The sequence below is a fragment of the Protomyctophum parallelum genome, assembly GCF_964188405.1.
Source record: "Protomyctophum parallelum genome assembly, chromosome: 2".
In the NCBI taxonomy this organism is placed as follows: domain Eukaryota; kingdom Metazoa; phylum Chordata; class Actinopteri; order Myctophiformes; family Myctophidae; genus Protomyctophum; species Protomyctophum parallelum.
This window is the reverse complement of record NC_139699.1, coordinates 15,172,124-15,199,378: the sequence shown is the minus strand read 5'-3', so window position 1 is coordinate 15,199,378 and position 27,255 is coordinate 15,172,124. Positions and strand designations below refer to the sequence as shown.

At 46.2% G+C, this 27,255-nt stretch overlaps 2 protein-coding genes across 2 annotated transcripts in view; both read right to left on the bottom strand.

Moving 5' to 3' along the window:
• phlpp2 (PH domain and leucine rich repeat protein phosphatase 2) overlaps positions 1-27,255 on the bottom strand; it is a 64,647-nt gene that overhangs the window by 33,458 nt on the left and 3,934 nt on the right. The window contains exon 3 of the mRNA XM_083758418.1: positions 23,173-23,306. Within this exon, the coding sequence (XP_083614544.1) occupies positions 23,173-23,306 (134 nt within the window). The remainder of the gene's footprint in view (positions 1-23,172; positions 23,307-27,255) is intronic.
• Positions 21,109-27,255, bottom strand: part of mtmr10 (myotubularin related protein 10) — a 132,597-nt gene continuing 126,450 nt past the window's right edge. The window contains exon 17 of the mRNA XM_083758470.1: positions 21,109-21,119. The gene's annotated coding sequence lies outside the window, so the exon portion shown is untranslated. The remainder of the gene's footprint in view (positions 21,120-27,255) is intronic.

Here is a 27,255-nt window from a genome sequence, read left to right as displayed (position 1 = left end):
GTGAGGACCATTGGTCCACAGTAACTAAGTTAATTCACTTGAGTTTAGTTGAGTACAGTACTTTCTTTTTTCCAGGAATGAGTATAGTTGCAGGAATGTAACTATACTCATTCCTGGAAAAGAGAAGTGGAAACTTCCTAAATGTAAATTAATACAGCAATGCTTTGATGTTAAAAAGCAAATTACTTTGGAAGACTTAATTATTGTTAAATGCATGTACTTTTGACTAATACTTTTTGCAGATGAGGACAAATTGCAGGTTGAAAAAACGCTTATCTCTGCACTCTGCAGAATCTGCACCTGGCTCGATGAAAACAAACTATTAGTTCTCTTTGGGTCCACCTCTCCAAACCTCTCCAAGGCCGACAGCTTCTCAGTAAAAGTGGGTGACAATGACAATACAAGAAAAGAGAAGATTACCATTTTTTTACCTACATGGGTTGCATTTTAGAGGCAAATCTGTCCAGTGAAAAAATAAAGCAACTTATCCAAAAAGTCAACCAAAGATCAAGATTACTGGTCAGTAAGAAAATAAGAATACATTGAGGACTCTGGCAGGAGCACTCATCCATGTCACTTCGACTACGCATGCACCTCATACAGTACATACAGTACATAGCACCACAAAGGCTTTAAAAACAAGGCTTCAGACATCCTAAAACATGCTAATGCTTGGCCTTACATCTACAGCTCATTTAACCCTAGTTGCTCATTTTGCTAGCGTGGGATGGATCAGGGTAGGATGGATCAGGGTAGAGAACAGAGTACAGCAACTTGGGCCTGGTCTACTAGATACATTGTGACCACCTCATGTACAGTACCTGTCTAAGTACTACCACCTCATTGACACCCTGGCCATGTACAGTACCTGTCTAAGTACTACCACCTCATTGACACCCTGGCCATGTACCTGTCTAAGTACTACTAAGTACCGTAATTTCCGGACTATAAGGCGCACCTGAATATAAGCCGCACCAGCCAAATTTTGGGAAAATCCCAAATATGTACATATACAAGCCGCACCGGACTATAAGCCGCAGGTGGCCCCCTAGTGGCTGTTACGTTAGCTCAGAGACTTAGATGGCTTTGCGTTAGCTGTAAAAATTCATAGATTAGCCGCACCGTTGTATAAGCCGCAGGGTTCAAATCATGAGTAAAAAGTCGCAGCTTATAGTCCGGAAATTACGGTACTACAACAACGTCAATGAAGTCCACAATCACAACACCAGTCAGAGGGAGCTCCACAAATCACGCTCAACCCAGATTTGGCTCAAACAAGCGGTTAAAATAATTCTGCCACAAATCTTTATTGTCTTTCAAAACCGCTCCAAAGGGTAACACACACAAGCTGCACAGCGTAGCAGCACAGTATCGACACGTGCTGCGTGCCGATGCCAACTTTGTGCAGTTTGTAGTAAAAAAGAAAAAAAGGTTCACCGTGCGGCAACGACTGGAAATAGAACAGCGGCGCATCGGAGCGGAGGGCGAGGCGTGAAGACGCGCCTGATGCCGCCGGTGTGGGATACGGTGTGGGACACTGAACATAATGGAGGCGGTATGGGATACGGTGTGGGACACTGAACATAATGGAGCCGGTGTGGGATACGGTGTGGGACACTGAACATAATGGAGGCGGTGTGGGATACGGTGTGGGACACTGAACATAATGGAGCCGGTATGGGATACGGTGTGGGACACTGAACATAATGGAGGCGGTGTGGGATACGGTGTGGGACACTGAACATAATGGAGCCGGTGTGGGATACGGTGTGGGACACTGAACATAATGGAGGCGGTGTGGGACACTGAACATAATGGAGCCGGTGTGGGATACGGTGTGGGACACTGAACATAATGGAGGCGGTGTGGGATACGGTGTGGGACACTGAACATAATGGAGGCGGTATGGGATACGGTGTGGGACACTGAACATAATGGAGCCGGTATGGGATACGGTGTGGGACACTGAACATAATGGAGGCGGTGTGGGATACGGTGTGGGACACTGAACATAATGGAGCCGGTGTGGGATACGGTGTGGGACACTGAACATAATGGAGGCGGTGTGGGATACGGTGTGGGACACTGAACATAATGGAGGCGGTGTGGGATACGGTGTGGGACACTGAACATAATGGAGGCGGTGTGGGATACGGTGTGGGACACTGAACATAATGGAGGCGGTGTGGGACACTGAACATAATGGAGCCGGTGTGGGATACGGTGTGGGACACTGAACATAATGGAGGCAGTGTGGGATACGGTGTGGGACACTGAACATAATGGAGGCAGTGTGGGATACGGTGTGGGACACTGAACATAATGGAGGCGGTGTGGGACACTGAACATAATGGAGCCGGTGTGGGATACGGTGTGGGACACTGAACATAATGGAGCCGGTGTGGGATACGGTGTGGGACACTGAACATAATGGAGCCGGTGTGGGATACGGTGTGGGACACTGAACATAATGGAGGCGGTGTGGGATACGGTGTGGGACACTGAACATAATGGAGCCGGTATGGGATACGGTGTGGGACACTGAACATAATGGAGCCGGTGTGGGATACGGTGTGGGACACTGAACATAATGGAGCCGGTGTGGGATACGGTGTGGGACACTGAACATAATGGAGGCGGTATGGGATACGGTGTGGGACACTGAACATAATGGAGGCGGTGTGGGATACGGTGTGGGACACTGAACATAATGGAGGCGGTGTGGGATACGGTGTGGGACACTGAACATAATGGAGGCAGTGTGGGATACGGTGTGGGACACTGAACATAATGGAGCCGGTATGGGATACGGTGTGGGACACTGAACATAATGGAGCCGGTATGGGATACGGTGTGGGACACTGAACATAATGGAGCCGGTGTGGGATACGGTGTGGGACACTGAACATAATGGAGCCGGTGTGGGATACGGTGTGGGACACTGAACATAATGGAGGCGGTGTGGGATACGGTGTGGGACACTGAACATAATGGAGGCGGTGTGGGACACTGAACATAATGGAGGCGGTATGGGATACGGTGTGGGACACTGAACATAATGGAGCCGGTGTGGGATACGGTGTGGGACACTGAACATAATGGAGGCAGTGTGGGATACGGTGTGGGACACTGAACATAATGGAGGCGGTGTGGGATACGGTGTGGGACACTGAACATAATGGAGGCGGTGTGGGATACGGTGTGGGACACTGAACATAATGGAGGCGGTGTGGGATACGGTGTGGGACACTGAACATAATGGAGGCGGTGTGGGATACGGTGTGGGACACTGAACATAATGGAGGCGGTATGGGATACGGTGTGGGACACTGAACATAATGGAGGCGGTATGGGATACGGTGTGGGACACTGAACATAATGGAGGCGGTGTGGGATACGGTGTGGGACACTGAACATAATGGAGGCAGTGTGGGATACGGTGTGGGACACTGAACATAATGGAGCCGGTATGGGATACGGTGTGGGACACTGAACATAATGGAGGCGGTGTGGGATACGGTGTGGGACACTGAACATAATGGAGCCGGTGTGGGATACGGTGTGGGACACTGAACATAATGGAGGCGGTGTGGGATACGGTGTGGGACACTGAACATAATGGAGGCGGTGTGGGATACGGTGTGGGACACTGAACATAATGGAGGCGGTGTGGGATACGGTGTGGGACACTGAACATAATGGAGGCGGTGTGGGATACGGTGTGGGACACTGAACATAATGGAGCCGGTATGGGATACGGTGTGGGACACTGAACATAATGGAGGCGGTATGGGATACGGTGTGGGACACTGAACATAATGGAGCCGGTGTGGGATACGGTGTGGGACACTGAACATAATGGAGGCGGTGTGGGATACGGTGTGGGACACTGAACATAATGGAGGCGGTGTGGGATACGGTGTGGGACACTGAACATAATGGAGGCGGTGTGGGATACGGTGTGGGACACTGAACATAATGGAGGCGGTGTGGGATACGGTGTGGGACACTGAACATAATGGAGCCGGTATGGGATACGGTGTGGGACACTGAACATAATGGAGGCGGTATGGGATACGGTGTGGGACACTGAACATAATGGAGCCGGTGTGGGATACGGTGTGGGACACTGAACATAATGGAGCCGGTGTGGGATACGGTGTGGGACACTGAACATAATGGAGCCGGTGTGGGATACGGTGTGGGACACTGAACATAATGGAGCCGGTGTGGGATACGGTGTGGGACACTGAACATAATGGAGCCGGTGTGGGATACGGTGTGGGACACTGAACATAATGGAGGCGGTGTGGGATACGGTGTGGGACACTGAACATAATGGAGGCGGTGTGGGATACGGTGTGGGACACTGAACATAATGGAGCCGGTATGGGATACGGTGTGGGACACTGAACATAATGGAGCCGGTATGGGATACGGTGTGGGACACTGAACATAATGGAGGCGGTGTGGGATACGGTGTGGGACACTGAACATAATGGAGGCGGTGTGGGATACGGTGTGGGACACTGAACATAATGGAGGCGGTGTGGGATACGGTGTGGGACACTGAACATAATGGAGGCGGTGTGGGACACTGAACATAATGGAGCCGGTGTGGGATACGGTGTGGGACACTGAACATAATGGAGCCGGTATGGGATACGGTGTGGGACACTGAACATAATGGAGCCGGTATGGGATACGGTGTGGGACACTGAACATAATGGAGCCGGTGTGGGATACGGTGTGGGACACTGAACATAATGGAGCCGGTATGGGATACGGTGTGGGACACTGAACATAATGGAGCCGGTATGGGATACGGTGTGGGACACTGAACATAATGGAGGCGGTATGGGATACGGTGTGGGACACTGAACATAATGGAGCCGGTGTGGGATACGGTGTGGGACACTGAACATAATGGAGCCGGTATGGGATACGGTGTGGGACACTGAACATAATGGAGCCGGTGTGGGATACGGTGTGGGACACTGAACATAATGGAGCCGGTATGGGATACGGTGTGGGACACTGAACATAATGGAGGCGGTATGGGATACGGTGTGGGACACTGAACATAATGGAGGCGGTGTGGGATACGGTGTGGGACACTGAACATAATGGAGGCGGTGTGGGATACGGTGTGGGACACTGAACATAATGGAGGCGGTGTGGGATACGGTGTGGGACACTGAACATAATGGAGGCGGTGTGGGATACGGTGTGGGACACTGAACATAATGGAGCCGGTATGGGATACGGTGTGGGACACTGAACATAATGGAGGCGGTATGGGATACGGTGTGGGACACTGAACATAATGGAGCCGGTATGGGATACGGTGTGGGACACTGAACATAATGGAGCCGGTGTGGGATACGGTGTGGGACACTGAACATAATGGAGGCGGTGTGGGATACGGTGTGGGACACTGAACATAATGGAGCCGGTGTGGGATACGGTGTGGGACACTGAACATAATGGAGGCGGTGTGGGATACGGTGTGGGACACTGAACATAATGGAGCCGGTATGGGATACGGTGTGGGACACTGAACATAATGGAGCCGGTGTGGGATACGGTGTGGGACACTGAACATAATGGAGCCGGTATGGGATACGGTGTGGGACACTGAACATAATGGAGCCGGTATGGGATACGGTGTGGGACACTGAACATAATGGAGCCGGTGTGGGATACGGTGTGGGACACTGAACATAATGGAGGCGGTGTGGGATACGGTGTGGGACACTGAACATAATGGAGCCGGTGTGGGATACGGTGTGGGACACTGAACATAATGGAGGCAGTGTGGGATACGGTGTGGGACACTGAACATAATGGAGGCGGTGTGGGATACGGTGTGGGACACTGAACATAATGGAGGCGGTATGGGATACGGTGTGGGACACTGAACATAATGGAGCCGGTGTGGGATACGGTGTGGGACACTGAACATAATGGAGCCGGTATGGGATACGGTGTGGGACACTGAACATAATGGAGCCGGTGTGGGATACGGTGTGGGACACTGAACATAATGGAGGCAGTGTGGGATACGGTGTGGGACACTGAACATAATGGAGCCGGTATGGGATACGGTGTGGGACACTGAACATAATGGAGGCGGTGTGGGATACGGTGTGGGACACTGAACATAATGGAGCCGGTATGGGATACGGTGTGGGACACTGAACATAATGGAGGCGGTGTGGGATACGGTGTGGGACACTGAACATAATGGAGGCGGTGTGGGATACGGTGTGGGACACTGAACATAATGGAGCCGGTGTGGGATACGGTGTGGGACACTGAACATAATGGAGGCGGTGTGGGATACGGTGTGGGACACTGAACATAATGGAGCCGGTATGGGATACGGTGTGGGACACTGAACATAATGGAGCCGGTGTGGGATACGGTGTGGGACACTGAACATAATGGAGGCGGTGTGGGATACGGTGTGGGACACTGAACATAATGGAGGCGGCCCGCGCCATTTGCAACCTGTGAGTGTTGCCCTTAAAAGAGCATTTACAGGTGGCTGTAATTCGAGAGTGACCCCCCTCCCTCCCCCCTTAGCTGTTTAATGTACATATTTGAATGTTCTACTAATTTCTATGTTTTAGCATGCGTGTCCACCACTGGTGAGGACACACACACACACACACACACACACACACACACACACACACACACACACACACACACACACACACACACACACACACACACACACACACACACACACACACACACACACACACACACACACACACACACACACACACACACACACACACACACACACACACACACACACACCTAATTAATAGCATATGCTCATGACATGAGTCATTTCCGAGTGGCGCAGGGGAGGTTTACAGAGCCTGAGGTCAAATAGACCCGTACAGCTCTGTAAATCTTGTGTTCAAAATGAAACTAAAGGCACCTGTAATGGTTCCATTTGCACACTCTCAAATTTAAATTAAACATTTTTTTATAGTCTAGATTAGGGTCCCAACTATAAAAATGTTAGCAATACTATAGTGAATAAAAACTAAACTTACACTGGAAACCTCTGAACTGGACCTATACTGTCACTCTGAACTGGACCTATACGGTCACTCTGAACTGGACCTATACGGTCACTCTGAACTGGACCTATACGGTCACTCTGAACTGGACCTATACGGTCACTCTGAACTGGACCTATACGGTCACTCTGAACTGGACCTATACGGTCACTCTGAACTGGACCTATACGGTCACTCTGAACAGGACCTATACGGTCACTCTGAACTGGACCTATACGGTCACTCTGAACTGGACCTATACGGTCACTCTGAACTGGACCTATACGGTCACTCTGAACTGGACCTATACGGTCACTCTGAACAGGACCTAAACGGTCACTCTGAACTGGACCTATACGGTCACTCTGAACTGGACCTATACGGTCACTCTGAACTGGACCTATACGGTCACTCTGAACTGGACCTATACGGTCACTCTGAACTGGACCTATACGGTCACTCTGAACAGGACCTATACGGTCACTCTGAACCTATACGGTCACTCTGAACAGGACCTATACGGTCACTCTGAACTGGACCTATACGGTCACTCTGAACTGGACCTATACGGTCACTCTGAACTGGACCTATACGGTCACTCTGAACTGGACCTATACGGTCACTCTGAACAGGACCTATACGGTCACTCTGAACAGGACCTATACGGTCACTCTGAACTGGACCTATACGGTCACTCTGAACTGGACCTATACGGTCACTCTGAACTGGACCTATACGGTCACTCTGAACTGGACCTATACGGTCACTCTGAACAGGACCTATACTGTCACTCTGAACTGGACCTATACGGTCACTCTGAACAGGACCTATACGGTCACTCTGAACAGGACCTATACGGTCACTCTGAACTGGACCTATACGGTCACTCTGAACTGGACCTATACGGTCACTCTGAACTGGACCTATACGGTCATTCTGAACTGGACCTATACGGTCATTCTGAACTGGACCTATACGGTCACTCTGAACAGGACCTATACGGTCACTCTGAACTGGACCTATACGGTCATTCTGAACTGGACCTATACGGTCATTCTGAACAGGACCTATACGGTCACTCTGAACTGGACCTATACGGTCACTCTGAACTGGACCTATACGGTCACTCTGAACTGGACCTATACGGTCACTCTGAACAGGACCTATACGGTCACTCTGAACTGGACCTATACGGTCACTCTGAACTGGACCTATACGGTCACTCTGAACAGGACCTATACGGTCACTCTGAACTGGACCTATACGGTCACTCTGAACTGGACCTATACGGTCACTCTGAACAGGACCTATACGGTCACTCTGAACTGGACCTATACGGTCACTCTGAACTGGACCTATACGGTCACTCTGAACTGGACCTATACGGTCACTCTGAACTGGACCTATACGGTCACTCTGAACTGGACCTATACGGTCACTCTGAACTGGACCTATACGGTCACTCTGAACAGGACCTATACGGTCACTCTGAACTGGACCTATACGGTCACTGTGAACAGGACCTATACGGTCACTCTGAACTGGACCTATACGGTCACTCTGAACTGGACCTATACGGTCACTCTGAACTGGACCTATACGGTCACTCTGAACTGGACCTATACGGTCACTCTGAACAGGACCTATACGGTCACTCTGAACAGGACCTATACGGTCACTCTGAACTGGACCTATACGGTCACTCTGAACTGGACCTATACGGTCACTCTGAACAGGACCTATACGGTCACTGTGAACTGGACCTATACGGTCACTCTGAACAGGACCTATACGGTCACTCTGAACTGGACCTATACGGTCACTCTGAACAGGACCAGGGTTATTATGGTTAAGTAGAACTAACAAATAAACAAAATAACCACAACTACAATTGCAAACTAAAATCATAGTGAAAATTTTGTTAATTTGATCCTTTATCCATATTTCATGCGTAAACCTAATATTTTGGGTGGATATAAATTTTATCTTCCTAAATCTTAGCCACGCTCCTACTGTACCTTTTAAGCCCTGTTTCACAATGAGAAAATTGTAAAATTAGAAAAGGCTGCTTAGTAAATTAATGAAAACTGAACTGAAATTGAAACCAAAATGCAAAACTACAATAATATAATGCTATTGTAAGACCTGCTGCCTCATAAACCTTTGGTTTGATTTCTCTACACTGATTGATTGATTGATATAAATAAATATACACATGAACATAATTTGTACATGGATGATAAAACAAATAAAAGCTCAAGAGCCTAGATTGCAGGATGGTTCAAACAGTAAAGACATTGGTTGTTATTGAAGGAAGGGACTAGGTAGGTGTGTGGTGTGTGTGTGTGTGTGTGTGTGTGTGTGTGTGTGTGTGTGTGTGTGTGTGTGTGTGTGTGTGTGTGTGTGTGTGTGTGTGTGTGTGTGTGTGTGACAGGGTGTGTGTATGTGTGTGTGTGTGTGTGTGTGTGTGTGTGTGTGTGTGTGTGTGTGTGTGTGTGTGTGTGTGGTGTGTTGTGTGTGTGTGTGTGGGAACATGCATGCCGTGTTGTAGCTTTCCTCTCCCTGCATTAGTTATCCATTAGTTAATTTTTTTATTGGTTCAGGTAATGTTGCAAGTTTCCGATAATATCAGGACAGTTTCTTGTGCGATATCGTCGTCGAATCGCTCGCTCACTGGCAGTCAGGATGAGATGTCACACTGAATCTATGTACTGAGAGTGAGTGTGTGTGTGTGACTGTGTGTGTGTGTGTGTGTGTGTGTGTGTGTGTGTGTGTGTGTGTGTGTGTGTGTGTGTGTGTGTGTGTGTGTGTGTGTGTGTGTGTGTGTGTGTGTGTGTGTGTGTGACAGGGTGTGTGTATGTGTGTGTGTGTGTGTGTGTGTGTGTGTGTGTGTGTGTGTGTGTGTGTGTGTGTGGTGTGTTGTGTGTGTGTGGGAACATGCATGCCGTGTTGTAGCTTTCCTCTCCCTGCATTAGTTATCCATTAGTTAATTTTTTTATTGGTTCAGGTAATGTTGCAAGTTTCCGATAATATCAGGACAGTTTCTTGTGCGATATCGTCGTCGAATCGCTCGCTCACTGGCAGTCAGGATGAGATGTCACACTGAATCTATGTACTGAGAGTGAGTGTGTGTGTGTGACTGTGTGTGTGTGTGTGTGTGTGTGTGTGTGTGTGTGTGTGTGTGTGTGTGTGTGTGTGTGTGTGTGTGTGTGTGTGTGTGTGTGTGTGTGTGTACGCGTGTGTACGCGTGCGTATGTGTCTGCCTCCCTACTGCGGTGCTCTCGCAGGTGCATCTGTCAGGCTGATGAATGAGTCAGGCTTTCGTCACATTAAATTTGCATTCTTTAGCTTTGGTCGGGCGATGCTGAAGGACACAACAGCGTTGTCCGTACTCCGTACTTAGACAGGCAGCCCTCCAATAATGAGGTTAATGGGATGGTCATGCTACTGTAGAGAACATATACAGCGATCAGTCTCTACTGTAATAATATGAGGTTAATGGGATGGTCATGCTACTGTAGAGAACATACAGTATACAGCGATCAGTCTCTACTGTAATAATATGAGGTTAATGGGATGGTCATGCTACTGTAGACATACAGCGATCAGTCTCTACTGTAATAATATGAGGTTAATGGGATGGTCATGCTACTGTAGAGAGCATACAGCGATCAGTCTCTACTGTGCAATGCCAGCGTTTAGAAGTTGGTGTGTGGCTGGTTTGGGGGTTTAAGTAATTAGCCTTGGGAACCACTGGTTCCCGAGCCAATAATCATAGGTCATTTTCGTCACCGCTAAACCCCTTATCCCTAAACTTCTTTGCCTTTTTTACTATTTTTCAAAACATTTTTGAATAGTTAAAATGGCCAGTCTACAAGCTCACAACGTGTTAATGTAGATTGGCTAGTTGAACTATTCAAAAATGTTTTTCAAAATAGTAAAAAAGGCAAAGACGTTTAGGGATAAGGGTTTTAGCGGTGACGAAAATGGATCCCCATGTCTCCTGTTTCTGGAGCTTGATAGGTACAAGTTTAGGGCAGGGTGATATGACGTCAAATCACTAGTAATTTCAAACTTTTGCCTCAATTACGATGAACGATTATAAAAGATTAGATAAAACAATGAGTGAAATAGCAGATCTACAAGTTTACAATTTGTACGCCACCATTGCAGGGCTGCCAACCCTCCTGGATCCTGCACCTCATCTCCTGGCCTTCTCCTGGATTTGGTATCAAACTATGCAACTTCACCAGAACACAGGAAATTACATATATTATTATGTTAAAAGGCTTCTGGGGGCAGTGCATAGAATCGTACAGAGATGTTCACTAATGAATGGTTATTATTAAAAATGGTCGATCTTGCATTGTTTCAGTCATGGAATACATTTCTGTAGGCCTAACCTTTTGCGTTTTAAATAATGGCTGAAATTGTATCCATCATTTTGGAATGCTAGTAAAGCAAGCCTGATAAAAGCATCAATCTTCCAAAAATTCACCAGAACACAAGAAATTACATCTACTCTGTAAAGATGTTTCTGGGGGAGGACCTCCAGAGCCCCCGCTTGGGGAGGACCCCCGTCCGGACCCCCCCAAAAAATATCCTGGTTTCTCACAGTCCAACGTCGGCAGCTCTGCACCGTTGTGCACCACCATTGTACAACAAAGTATAGTACAGGTATAGTACAGTGGTTCATCAGTCAGACTATTAAAGTCAAAATTATTAGAATTAGAATGTTGATGCATTGATAATAATATAATACATAAAAACGTGCTTCTCCATAATTCAATTAACCTACATGAGAAAGATCACGTCGATTGATGATTTTAACCCATTTTGACCTGAGATCAGATTCTAAAAATGTCTTCTACATCCTGACAGTTTTCTGAAAAAGCTATGTTTCTATGTCAGTCGTTCTTCGATTTCTCAAAAATAGCAGACCTACAAGCTCGTAGCGCGCCACTCGGTGGCGCGCTATGAGCTTGTAGATCTGCTATTTTTCAATAGCTAAAGCATAACATAATGCTAATACCAAAAGGGGTTCCCACCCAAAAACATCGGTTTCAATATGTTTTCGATTAATTTCCCAGCCCCGGTACAAATAATGAGACTGACACAAGAGTGGTTTTCCACGGGAGTGGTTTTCCCATCTCACTCCCACAGAGGAAAAAATCTAATCCCATCTCCACTCCTGGTAGAATGACTTCCGATCCCATCCCACTCCCACTCAACATTACTCTCACTACCATCCCACGCCCGTTGTTCTTTGTTTTGTTTTAAATATATAAATTATAAATGAGTCATTGCTATACTATGTTTGATCCTCACCAGAGTCCGAAAATAAAATAATTGGCCGGTACTTTTTAAGTGGTGCAACCACTTCTACATCCAGCAATGTCCGCATGTATCATGTATCATGTATCATGTATCATGTATCATGAGCACGAGTGGTGTGCGCATGCGTGAAATTGGAACGAGAGAAGTATGTGACATGGCTGCCACCTGCTGGAAGCAAACGATACAGAGAAGAAATTGGAACGATACAGAGAAGAAATTGGGACGATACAAATTGGAACGATACAGAGAACCAATAGACGGGAGTTGCACCACTTGGTTCACACTGGTGTGATTTTTTTTAACCATCCACAGTCCACCTCTATGATGCGGAGCATGTGGACAGAAATGCCACTGTTCCTGATGGGTGTTCTGGTGTCTGTGTGTTCCCACGCTGGGCTTTAGGTGCAAAGTCCATTTTGGAGTTTAGTTTCACTCTGCCGATAACACACAGGCTGGACTGGAGCAAGGATAGTGAATTTGGGCGGACAGACGGACGGACGCACGCGCACACGCACACGCACACGCACACGCACACACACTTCTCTCCATCACATACAGATCCTTGCTGGATATGTCAGAGCCTGTGGGAGTTCTCTCTCTCCGTTTCCTTTCTTTGAGGGGAAGCCCTCTATCGATCCCCTCCAGCACTGGGATCGATCCCCTCCAGCACCGGGCTAGTCCATTGTCATTGTTCTTGGCAGGGAATGTCCAGCAGCAATTAAGGCTTCCATTTCATTTGGATGTCCTTGTGAAGCGGATGTGAAGATGCAGAGAGAGAGAGCGAGAGCGACAGAGAGCGAGAGCGAGAGCGAGAGCGAGAGAGAGAGAGGCTTCTTTTCACTGTGACTAAAATGTACATGAATGTGCCCATAGTGCTACTGCCATCGTAATGGGACTAGACAGGGATTATGCACTCACTACCCAACAGAGCACCCAACAGAGCAAAGTGTTGCATTTGGGCAGAAACCTTGTATATACTGTATTATGGCTTAAATCTTTACTTTTTATGTTTTGCACCAACACATTGACATACTGTAAAGTACAACTTCCTCATATTTTAAAAGCACTACTGCCATGGTTGTGTCCGTTCACACAACAGAAGAAAACTCAGCCATAAAGCCATAAACGTTCACCTACTGTAAAACAAACATAATTCGCCTCAAGGTCACTGACCATTAGTTGCAAGGGAAACATGACTACCGGTTTCTCAATACCAAAGTCCAATACACTCCAGTCTCCACTATAACAAAATACATACATAAATGGATGCACCTGGGACGTATCCTCAGTGATGTATCCCAAGGTCATCAGGGTTTCGGGTCTCGCAACATCATACCCCTAACTCAGGTGACCCAGCCGGGAGTGATCAAGTCCCGACTTACGTCCCAGTAGCTACCCTCAATAAGTCCCATTAGGGAAAAACCAGGGCCACGCAATCCGTTCCTCCTGAACTACTCTGCCGGGACTGGGAGGTACCATTCTGGCACATGGAAGGACTAGGCTCTGTGGGTTGACACCTGTCCGGGCCCCTCCTACGTCTCACCAGGTCCACTCCTGCTCTCACCAGGTCAGGCCCTGTGCGTTGCATCAGACTCCCAGCACCAGGCACTTTATTCAGGAATGGTGGATTCTCAAGCCGCAACGGTTCCGCAGGCCACACCTTGCCCTTGATGGTGCCGCAGGCTCCGCTTGAGGCTTGAATGGCCCTCCTAAAGGCCTCACCGTGGGTTTGTTGGGCTTCTTCCTCACGGAAGACACAGGCTGGGGCGCTAACCCATACTGCTCCTGGGTGCCGTCTAATTTCCGGCTGCCACCCGTCTCTCCGGTGGTCACCAGACTATTCCTGGTTGTCACTTAGTCTATTCCTATGAGTCACTATAAATAGAAGAACTATAACAAAATACATACATAAATGGATGCACCTGGGACGTATCCTCAGTGATGTATCCCAAGGTCATCGGGGTTTCGGGTCTCCCAACATCATACCCCTCACTCAGGTGACCCAGCCGGGAGTGATCAAGTCCCGACTTACGTCCCAGTAGCTACCCTCGATAAGTCCCATTAGGGAAAAACCAGGGCCACGCAATCCGTTCCTCCTGAACTACAGTACTCTGCCGGGACTGGGAGGTACCATTCTGGCACATGGAAGGACTAGGCTCTGACTAGGCTCCATAATATCTCCAACAACCATTGGTCATTCCAGTCTCCACTCCGTAATATCTCCAACAACCATTGGTCATTCCAGTCTCCAGTCTTCAGTCTTAAACTATCCTTACACCTGGGAAAAACTGAATGCATTCTCTTCGGATCAAAATAGTAATCTCAGCAAGGCAGATGGCTTCTTGGTTAGAGTGGGTGACAATATTATCACACGTAAAGATGAAATTACCTACCTAGGTTCCATCCTGGAGGCTAATCTTTCCGGTGATAAAATGGCCACCAACGTAATCAAAAAAGTCAATCACTGGTCATCATGTGGGTATAAGGACATGACTGTAGGTGTTGTGTACTGGTTAACTACAGTCTGACCCACTCTCACTGGTCATCATGTGGGTACCAGCTCAGTGGCCTTGTGGTTAGAGTGTCCGCCCTGAAACTGGGAGGTCGGGGTTCGATCCCCGGCCGGGTCATACCAAAGACTCTAAAAATGGGACCCAGTGCCTCCCTGCTTGACACTCAGCATTAAGGGTTGGATTGGGGGTGGGAAGTGAGGACGCTGGCGTCGACTGTTCGCCGCTTCACCTCCCAATGTATGAATGAATGAACCATTGTGCCAAGTGCTTTGAGTAGGCACGTAGTGCATAGAAAAGCGCCATAAAAATGCAATTCATTATTATAAGGAAATTACTGTAGGTGTTGTGTACTGGTTAAAGGTATATTCAGTGATTTCACTTAATTCAAATATCACTTATTTTTTTGTTTTGTTGTGATAATCCTCCCTACTATAGAGTGTGCTGGCCATATAAGGAGTTCCTCCCTGTCCCCAGTTAACCCCTGGGGGTCAAAAAACCTTAGGTTTCGTTTTTGACTCTCTATCCTGATTGGACGAAAGGCTGGGTCCCACAGCCAAAAACGAAACCTAAGGATTTTTGAGTGAAATCACTGAATATACCTTTAACTCCAGTCTCGGTTGCAGAATGTGTTCAGCCTAGTATAGCTATGGGAGTTCTTAGGAGCAGGGCCACACAAACCATGTGTGCATACATGCATTTATTTTGTACTGTCGGTGCATGTATCATACATGCAGTATGATACATGCACAGACAGTAAAAAAATAAAATACAAATATTAATATTAACATTAATATTAATTTAGGCCTGACGTCGAAATTTTAAAACAATCTTCTAAATCCTCCAGTTTTCTGAAATAAATATTTTCACGATTTTTCAATAGCTAAAGTATAACATAATGCTTAAAACACCAAAAGGGGTTCCCGCCCAAAATGCGATAATAATAATAATAATAATAATAATAATGATAATAATAATAATGGCTTCACTATTTCTGAAAAAGTGAACATAAATAAGAACTGGTGTTTTCGGTTCTCTTCTTTCTTCTTCTATATTTGTTTCAAAGGATTTCCATCTCTCATTCTGAAGGTTTTAGGTGCTTTCACAGTTGTATCTCATCCACATATTGGATCAAGTCGTGGCATATTGTGAGATTGGAGTGGGAGACAATACTCCTAGTATCCCAAGGCCTGTTTAGCTCGCTAAAGATTGCCTAGATTATGCTAGCATGCATGCAGTAGGCGGGGGCCAGTGGAGGAGGAAACACCAGGCCCTTTCTCAGTACTAACCCAGAAACACAGTCTAGTCCTGCAGCTCTAAGAACACCAGGTCCTTTCTCAGTATACTCCCAGACAGTATAGCGTCTGGGACTTGCAACTTGCAGCGTGGGCAGAAAAAACGGAAACGCTTTGCCGACGATGCAAGTTGCAGCCGCACGCGCGCGTCATTTCCATCCACCAGCTGTTTAAAACCCAGGAAGAGACGCCGCCTGCTCTAAGATGCATCTTGCATCTTCGTGACACTATACTGTCAGGAAGCCATCAGTGTTGCCAGATTTTGCAAGAGAAATAAGCAACCAGGTTTATGAAAACAAGCCCACCGCGCACGCGCAAGCACACGCACACGCACACACACACACACACACACACACACACACACACACACACACACACACACACACACACACACACACACACACACACACACACACACACACACCTATTTGAAAATACAGAGCTTGTAGATCTTCTTTTTTTATAGAGGTCCCCCCTGGCGATAATATTTTTTAATGAGGATTCGACTAATATTTATTTGGGGTTCTTGACATGAAAATATTTAAGAACCACTAGGAAAAACATTAGGAAGCAAGCCCAATAAGCAACCACGCTTTAGAAAAAAGCCCACAAAAAAAACACAACCCGCAACTACCAATATTTACATTACTTATAATAAGCAGACTTGGCAACACCACTAGGCTGCCACTTCAAATCCCATCCTCCACCCAGAGACCTCCTCAGAGGTTCTGCCTTCACTCTTTACTCGCAGAATCCTGATTCAACTGGATTATTTTCATGCATGGAATTCAAGTCAGATAAACTCAAAATAAGACAAACTCTGCGAGACGAGAGCACAGCTGGAAGGAAAGATGAGTTAAATCTGTGCAGAGTGGTTGATATCATGTCATTAAATGGTTGCCATCCACATGCCTTGGACTAGAGCAGTGGTTTAAAAGCTTTTTGTGCCCAAGGCACACCAATGGACAAGTAATAAATATATAAAAATCAGTGTTTTCTGGGGGAAGCTTTCACAAGATTTTTTTTAAAGAAGAAATGCTACATTTAAGTAGTTTGAACAAATATATGGCCATCAGTAGGCCTAACGCATCAGGTAATAAGAATGCACTATATTTTAGAAGTCTGCACCCGAAATCACACTTACTGTATAAGGTAAACCCAACTGGAAACTTGTATTGCAATATCGCTATCGCTGTCGATTTGCCCTTGCAATTAATCCGTAATCGGATATCATATTATAGGCCAATGGTTTTTGGTTGTCACAAAAAACAGGCACACTTGTGTCACACGGCACAGAGTAGAGCACAGTTACAGTAATAATGAATTGGCGCTTTTCCAAGTGCTCAAAGCGCTTTACAATGGTCCATTCATTCATTCATACATTGACATGAACATGACATGAACATTCGACGCCAGCGTGCTCACTTCCCACATACACACACCAATGGTGGCGAGCTCACACCGACCGACTCACTGGAGGCAATGTAGGGTTCAGTGTCTTGCCCAAGGACACTTCGACATGTGAACAGGAGGAGGAGCCGGGATTCGAACCGCCGACCCAGGGATCATTGGACGACCTGCTCACCACCAAACCCCCACTAACCCCCACTAGCTGTCAGCCTGTCACCACCCCACCCCCACTAACCCCCACTAGCTGTCAGCCTGTCACCACCCCACCCCCACTAACCCTAACCCACCACCCCACTAACCCCCACTAGCTGTCAGCCTGTCACAACCCCACCCCCACTAATCCTAACCCTAACCCACCACCCCACCCCACTAGTATAGGCTATCACTAGCTGTCAGCCTGTCACCACCCCACCCCCACTAACCCTAACCCACCACCCCACTAGACCCCACTAGCTGTCAGCCTGTCACCACCCCACCCCCACTAACCCTAACCCACCACCCCACTAGCTGTCAGCCTGTCAACACCCCACCCCCACTAACCCTAACCCACCACCCCACTAGACCCCACTAGCTGTCAGCCTGTCACCACCCCACCCCCACTAACCCTAACCCTAAGCCACCACCCCACCCCACTAGATCCCACTAGACACGGATAGAATCGTCACCCGGTCCGAAAAAACGTTATACAGACGAAATATTCAGCGGCAGTGTGCAAACATGATTGACATAAATTGAGGTTGGGTTGTTTTTCTTTTTTATGAAATTTGCTCCGATGTTCGGCCGAAAAACGCACTAGTGTGGAAACACCTGAAGGCAGGCTTAAGCCTCTCAGTGAAACGTGGAAGCATGGAGAATCGGAGATGAGTGGCCCGGGCCGTCATCAGATCTCCAATGAAACAGAGAATTCTTAGGAGGATTAGTGAGTCATCTCAAATTAGGAGTAGTGGGAATAAAGACACAGAGAAGGTGGTCTGTGGGTTTATCCGGGCCTCTCTCTCTCACATCCCCTCTTCTTCTCCAAAAAGTCAAACAGAAGGGACTACATTGGTAGATTATTTCCTATATGCTTTCTCTCACTGAGCTGTAATTATAAATAAACCCTGAGTGAGATGTCCAACAGGCGACCAATCCGCAATTCTGCATACTTGGTCCCTAATCGGAACTTCGGAGGATCCACACAGTTTATATGGTTTTCATTCTCCCCACTGATAGGTTGGCTCCCACCATAATAATGACGTATTAGGCATCTTAAAACCCTCTGCTTGCAGATGATTCCTTTCTCTCCATTCTCAGGGGACAGCGCTGCCTCTGAGAGCAGTCTCTCGTCCTACAGCCAGTGTGGTGTACAATAAAATAAAAAAAGAGAAAAGAGAAAAACCATAATAATAACGTATTAGGCATCTTAAAACCCTCTGCTTGCAGATGATTAGTTTATTCCCTCCACTCTCAGGGGACAGCACTGCCTCTGAAAGCACAGTCTCTCGTCCTACAGCCAGTGTGGTGTACAATAAAATAAAACATAGAAAAGAGAAAAACAAGAATTTTGACCTTTTTTGGGTCAAAATATGTAACAAACCAGAAACAGGATTGTGTGTCAACCGTTGTGCCAAACCATACAGATTCGGACAAAGTAACATTTAATTCAGACAAAAAAGAAAAGTTACATAATGCAGCTTTAAAGACTAGAATTCGAGTAATTCTTCCCCCACTGCCTAGAGCCCAGAGATCTAAAGGCCCGGCTCACCCAGGCAGCGGTGGAATGATGCCCGGTGGACCAGCGCCAAGCAGAGATCCCAGGCAGCCGCCGGCCAGCCCCCCCTGTGTGCTGCAGCTGCATGGGCCAAAACCAGGCAAAGCACTGCATGGCCCTCCGGTCTCTGAAGCTCTGTTTTCACAAGCCGTGCGCTCTTTATTAAGTCAGCATTTATTAATGTTTACTCTCTCCTCCATGTTTGTTTTCATCTCGTCCCGACCGTCATAGTAGGTGTGCGTGGGCGGGCAGTTAGGGGTGTGGCTATAGAGGGTCAGGGGAGGAGGGGGTTGGTTGGGAGATTAGTTCCTTGAACAAATAGGAGAGGAGAGGGCTGAACACGATATGTCGCCTTATCAACGTCCCACTGGCCAGCATAGTAAACAAGGTCATAATGATGTGTGGTTAGCAATAAACCTCACGTGCGCACAGTCTCACACACACACACACACACACACACACACACACACACACACACACACACACACACACACACACACACACACACACACACACACACACACACACACTTTTATGAATGCCATTTTTAATGTTAATTATTATTATCTAATATTTTGGTGTTTTGCCATTTGTAACCACAAACCCAAAGATGAAGATCTATCGATCTATAAGCTCGACACACATGCTGCCTGCGACATGGTGTGAGCTTATAGAGCTGCTATTTTATTAACATGAAAACGTTTGAGTATGTACACACAGTACTATAATGTAATGCAGTGGTCCAGGAAAAAGTGATATATTTTCATCTGCAGGTCCCTGGAACAAAGCATTTTCAGGTCCTTGGCCCAAATACAGTATATCAATTTGATATGGGAAAAGTTTGAGAACCACCGCCGAAATGTAATGTAATGTAATGTAAAAGGTATTGTTTACAGTCAGGCTTCAGATCCCCTCGTTTGCTTCGTCAGGATGTTACCCTTGACAACGCACGGCTGCTAGGCATGTAGGCACCTGGGACTGGCATCTACAACAAGGCTGTTCTGTTTGTGCACCTCAACAACACACACACACACACACACACACACACACACACACACACACACACACACACACACACACACACACACACACACACACACACACACACACACACACACACACACACACACACACACACACACACACACACACACACACACACACACACACACACACACACACACACACACACACACACACACACTCAGAGCCCACCTACGTGCATCAACACAGTGGGTGGTATGCAGCAATCAGCCAAAAGAGGAGGAGGTGTGGCTGGAGAGCAGACAGTGGTCTTTTTCGTTACGAGTCAAAGACATTAAAAAAATAAAAGTTGTATATCAGATATTTCCGAATATTCTAAGTAAGTAGTATAAAACAGGGCTTAATTGGTCAGAAATATTGTAATTTGTAACTTTGTAAGTAGAGTAGAAATACAAACGTAAAAATTTAAATACTCTATCCACCACTCTTGTGGGTGGTTCACCAACCAGCCAAAAGAGGTGTGTTTGGCCCAGGCCGTAGCGTAACGGTCTGGGCACCGGACTGGTGATCCAGTCGTGGTGTGCCGCGGGTTCGACTCCCGGACCCGACACGGCCTTTACCGCATGTCATCCCCCCATCTCTCTCCCGTTTCCTGTCAGCCTACTTTCTATCCCTTAAAAAATCAATAAAGGCGTAAGCCGCAAAAAAATATCTTAAAAAAAAAAAAAAAAGAGGTGTGTTTGCAGTGTCCCTGAATGTCAGCAGGATCAGTATATAGGTAAAGGAAATGCAGTAGTTTTAACAAGATACAGGATTCTTGTTTTACCCCCAGCAGACAACAGACAGATGGACGTTTTGGCCGTTTGGCCTTCTTCAACTTTAGAGGTTTAGAGTTGAAGAAGGCCACCATTACGTGGAATTATTCAACTGAGTGCTTGCTCTCGCTTTCTTCTTTAAGACACAAGAGAAGCCACAAGCCACACAAGATAACAAGATAGGGCGGCTGTCACTTACTCCCCGACTCAACTGGGCACCCAACTGGGCCATCCTCTTGGCTTCATTGGGATGCACAGAGAGTACCAGTGTTGCCTGCCTGCCTGGACTCTGCTTCTGTTTTCCCACCAACTGATAAAGGAGAGAGGGGGGGGGGGATGGGAAGTCTCCCATTGGCCTGGCTATAGCCTGCAAACCAATGTACGGTACAGTATGTGGTCTGGCTAGCGACAGCAGCCTAGCCAAAGTCAGTCACTACTGGGCAAACAACGCCTCTGCTATCACTTGAAAAACTAGGACCATGAAGAAGTCAAAGTCAAAGTCGTACGATTTGTCACACACGTTACCGCGGTGAAATTTGTTCTCCGCATTTGACCCATCTCTTGGAGCGGTGAGCCGCAGCCAAGGAGCGGTGAGCTGCAGCCGTGCCGCGCTCGGGAATCATTTGATTAGTAGATTTGACCCCCCAATCCAACCCTTAGTTGCTGAGTGTCAAGCAGGGAGGCACTGGGTCAGATTTTTACAGTCTTTGGTATGACCCGGCCGGGGATCGAACCCCGACCTCCCAGTCTCAGGGCGGACACTCTAACCACAAGGCCACTGAGCTGGAAAAAGACTGATGATCTTTCTGAGTGGCCTAAGTGGTTACCACTCAACCAACCACAGTGGTAACCTGAGAGTCTGAAAGTTGACCACTTGAACCATAGGTGTGCAAGAAGCACAAGAGAGTACCAGGCTTTTATTGAAAGGAGGCATATATAAGAGAGAGGCCTATATTTCTATTTTTCAAACCGATCAGAATAAATAAAACCACATTTCGTGTGAGTTTGAAACCCAGTAAAATGTACTGGGTTAATTTATTGAAACCAAGTACTGTATGAAATATTAAACGGTGCAATTACAGGTAGTTATTATTCACTGGTCATTTCCAGCAGAACCTCCGAGGGGGGCACGCGCCACTCTCTGACTCCTCCGGAAGACCAGCAAACCATCCATACCTCAGGAGGAATAGTCCGTCGCCCCAACCTGAACCTGACGTTTCTGTGTTGACCAAGCTCATTGATGGCTCGTAGTGACATAATCTGTTATTCAGGTATTTTACGCTTAATATAGATTTGGGAAGATATCTTTCTGTATCGTTTAAGTGTCGTTGACAGTTGGTAAGCAAGCAGCCTGCAGGAAGAGACAGGGCAACCACAGGAGGAAAGGATGGTGTCTATTACGTATCGTTGTTTGTGCAACTGTTTTGAAAAGAGCAGATCTAGAAGATCACAATACATGTCGCTGACTAGCATTTCGATGCGTTATGACCCTGTAGGCCTGTAGATCAGCTATTTTCAAATACCGGTACAGTAGTTCAAATCTAAAATAAATAGGGTTAAAGTTGTTAAACTGTTCCTCATTTAGCTGAAAGCCACTTGGAACGCCACTCAAGGACCTCTGAGGGTCCCAGAGCCCCAAACTCTGCGATAATAGCAGCCAGAAAATAGCAGCCAGAAGAATGAGACTAGCAGGACACTGCCAAAGACACCAAGAGCTGCCAGCCAGCGTCCCAAATTAACATGTGGATGTACTCAAGAACGACGCAGGAGCGCAAAGCAACAACGAGCTGGCCAGATGTATGGAGAACTGAGATGACTGGAAGCAACGATGGAGGGCTCGTCTGAGGACCACCTACTACACAAACCTTTTCAGGAATATGACTATAACACGTTGAAGTAGTAAGCACTAAGTCCACACCAAAAAACATATTTCCATATTTTCCAAAACATACTTTGCATCAGGCTTAACGGTCAGTACTCAATACTCACCACTATAAAAGCGAATCATACAGCTGAGGTCTGAATTGGCGGCCTCTCTCTGCACGCGTACCGGGTCCTCGTAGCCCACCGCCGTCAGGTAGTCGTACACCATCTGAAGAGGACACTCACTACAGTCCAGCCTCCTACGACATGAAGGGAATAGAGAGTATGCACAGGCATGAATGTTGGAGTTTGGAAGCGCTCGTTGGAAATCACTCAACTGTCCTGCCGTACCACCTGTTTCTAAATGTCACATAATGCAGGAGGCAGCAAAATGTTGTGTTATTGAAAACAAGCACTTCCAAACTCTGACAGACTGACACTTAGAAAAATAATCAAATGCAGGGCATTTCTTGACAGAAAATAGCTCATAACATTTCTATGGTGGATTATTATGAAACAAATACTTTGCAGATAGAAAGAGGATAATTCAAGCTTATCGTACAGCTGCAATGTTCGTGAGTTTAACTTAATGCAATCAGACAGGGCTTTTCTGTTTGGGTGAATGGGCTGTCAAGGCCAGAAAGTAGTTTTTTGCCACTCAGTAGGCATTGTTACTGCTGTCATGTTGTAATCATTATGCAATTTGTTAGTTTTCTAAGTTTATTATTTTCTTAATATATGTTTGAGTAAAAGGTATATTTATGAGTTGAAGTTCAATCATTTCCGGTGCTATGCCCATATATGGTTTGTGTCGTCGATGGTTCACAATCATTGTTCCACTCCCGTTCCGTAGAGATGCCGGGCGGTTTGTTTACAGCGTGTTGCTGACCAACAGGTTCGTGTGTTTAGAGTTGTAACCTCAAGACATATTGACATTGTGTGGTTTAAATGTCTTATTCATGGAATGAATTGTATTTTAGTGTTGCTGTGTTTATGGGCACTTCAGAGGGCAAAGACGTCCTTTCATTTCCTTCGGTTTACGCAGCAGCGCCAGTGAGGTGCGTTTGTGTTTCCTTTCTGCATTTGTTATTGTTTCTTATGATAATGTTTCGGTATTGTTTGGTTCTAATCTGGATGTTCGTTTTATGCTTTATTTTACAACAGTTTGACGTTGTGGATGAATTGTGTGACAAACAATAAATCTACCAGTGATAAAAGAACTACCTTGCCTCGTTCTGAGTCCGTTGGGGAGTGACAGGCATTCTCGCATAACTTCCAGGTACGATGATGTCACGCGCATACCCTCTATAGGGATATCTGGTGATAATGCATCCATCACTGCAACATTGTGATCATTTCCTTCCACTCTGTCTTAATCGTACACATGAACACACACTTAAAGGGCTATGGCTCATCTTTCATCAACTCAGCTACAAAGCTAATCTGTCATTCGAGCAGAGTAGCAGAGTATCTGAGTCCAGCGTTTGAAGCCGAGAGTGAGAAATTAGGAGACGCATCATAAATCTCTTGATTGATTTGTAGTGGTGGGTGATTTTTTTTGTACAGTGTACACTGTAGTGTATAGTATGTTGTGGACCATGGTGATATTGATCAATTCTTGATGAAAAGCTTCTAATATATTATTTATGCCCCAAAATCTAGAAATCTCACACTATTAAGGCAACCGGCCGGTTCCACGCACTGCACAAGGCCCTTTTTTTCCACTTGAGCACCTGCCCCTCTAAATGTCTGTGCAGTGTGCACGCCACTGCCTGGCAAAACTAAAAGATAATCGATACAATACAATAATCAGTAAGCAAAGAATCGATAGTTGTAGCATTATTTACTGTACAGTAGGCAGATTCCAGGAGGCCATAGTGAGCTGTCCACCATTCGCACCAGCGCTTATGCTTAACCCATTCTGACCTGAGATCAGATTCTAAAAATGTCTTCTACTTTTTCACAGTTTTCTGAAAAAGCTATGTTTCTATGTCAGTCGTTCTTTGATTTTTCAAAAATAGCAGACCTACAAGCTCGTAGCGCGCCACTCGGTGGCGCGCTATGAGCTTGTAGATCTGCTATTTTTCAATAGCTAAAGCATAACATAATGCTAACACCAAAAGGGTGTTAGCAAGGGGTCATAGCAGCCCAGTGGTAAGATATTAAGATTAAGATCTCTGATCTCCAGAGGTGGGGACTTGGACTCGAGACTCGAGACTCGACTTGGACTCGAGTCCCGATTTTGATGACTTTAGACTTGCTTGATCAAATCAAAAATAGACTTGGACTTGCTTGGGACTTGAATGCCAAAGACTTGAGACTTGACTTGACTTGAACGCCAAGGACTTGAGACTTGACTTGACTTGAGCCCTCTTGACTTGAACATTTTCAAGTCACTTAATACCTTACAGCATCTGATTATCTTTTTTATGACATGTAAAATAGTTTGGTATTTGTATATAAAGGGATGCCGCGGATCGGATATCGGGTCGATATCAGCCAAAAAACGTGATCGGGATCGGATCGGACTACAGCGAAAATGACCGATCCATTCCAAGCACTGCAAGCACTCCACTCCAGTCCATTCTAGTGCTCCACTCCAGGACTTTATTCCTCCAGCAGTGTGCGCTACAGAGGCATTGGCAGCCCCAGTCACACTTCACAGTGGCAGTCTTGCACAGTGCAGGCTGCTAGGCTAGCCACTAGCTATTACTGCGCGCTGCTACTCAGTGTGGAGAAAGCCACATTGACAGCCGCTCCCGCATGGGAGTATTATATATTCTAAAACAAAAAAGACCCAACAGCCGAGTGCAAAAATGGATTCGCCACCGTGGCAACAACAGCAGCAAAGTTTCAGCCTTAGCTCCATGCAAGCTAATCTTTAGCATTGATTAGCGTCAACATCTTAGACGAGAGACGGAACAGCGCAACAAGCTGACAGCTGAGCATGACGACATGCTCATGTTCTTAAAATGATATATCCCCACAGTCCCCAACAGTTGGTTGACAAATATGACCGCTGTTTGTCAATACTTATGTGACAGACCATGCTATGATGCTAATAACTGCTTAAGTGCTAACCAATGCTTAAATAAACAGACACTATTTCCATTGTCACGGACAGACAGTGTGCTGTGTAGCTGTAGGACAGTATGCACGGTTTGGGGATCAGGGGTCCCCACTCCCAGCCAAATGATAGGTTCCATTTGTACACTCTAAATTGACATTGATTTTACAATATAAACAAATACAAAATAATAATTTGGGGTCACAGAGATACAAATTGCTGGGTCCTTAAAATTTTGTGCATAATGTGCATAATACTAATAAATAGTATGGATAAAAAAAGGCATAGAATACAATAAAATAAATTTGTCACTAGAACACTTCCACATTTGAAGTATAGGCTCAAGTTGTTAAAAATAAATGGGTCAGTTATTCTCAACCTATACTCATGTGGAACTTGTTTGTTGACTATTATTCTGGGGAGGTGTTGTTCTCTGTTTTGAGTAATAATATTATCACTTGATCAATCCTGATTCAACATTCCAGACTATAAAATCTGTAATAAAAGGTAAAGATAAAAAAATGTCTGACAGATTTGGGAAAGCATAGAGCGACTTAAATATGTGCTGGATCGGATTGGATCGATATCGGATCGGTATCAGTTATCGGATCGGTTTTGATGATTTTAGATCGGTATCGGATCGGGAGTGGAAAAAGTGGATCGAGGCATTATGTAACATTCCTCTTCTACCCTGGATTTGAACACCTTTTCAGTGCAAGTAATGACATTTTACCATTGTAATAATAATAGCCTGCTTGCTCAGGGGAAACATTTAATTTGTGTCAGATCCTGTGTCTCGGTGAGACATGACCTTTGACATGATCTAAATGGCTCAATAGATGCTCATGATTTATGTAAATCTTTACATATCATTAATTAGTATTATGTCTTGGTGGGACTTGTTTGGGACTCGAAACAAAAGGTAAGGACTTGGTTGGGACTTGAAACAAAATGCTTAGGACTTGATGGGACTCGAAACAAAAGGTAAGGACTTGGTTGGGACTTGAAACAAAATGCTTAGGACTTGGTTGGGACTCGAAACTAAAAGTTCAGGACTTGGACTTGCTTGGGACTTGAATGCCAAAGACTTGAGACTTGACTTGACTTGAGAGCAAAGACTTGAGACTCGACTTGGACTTGCA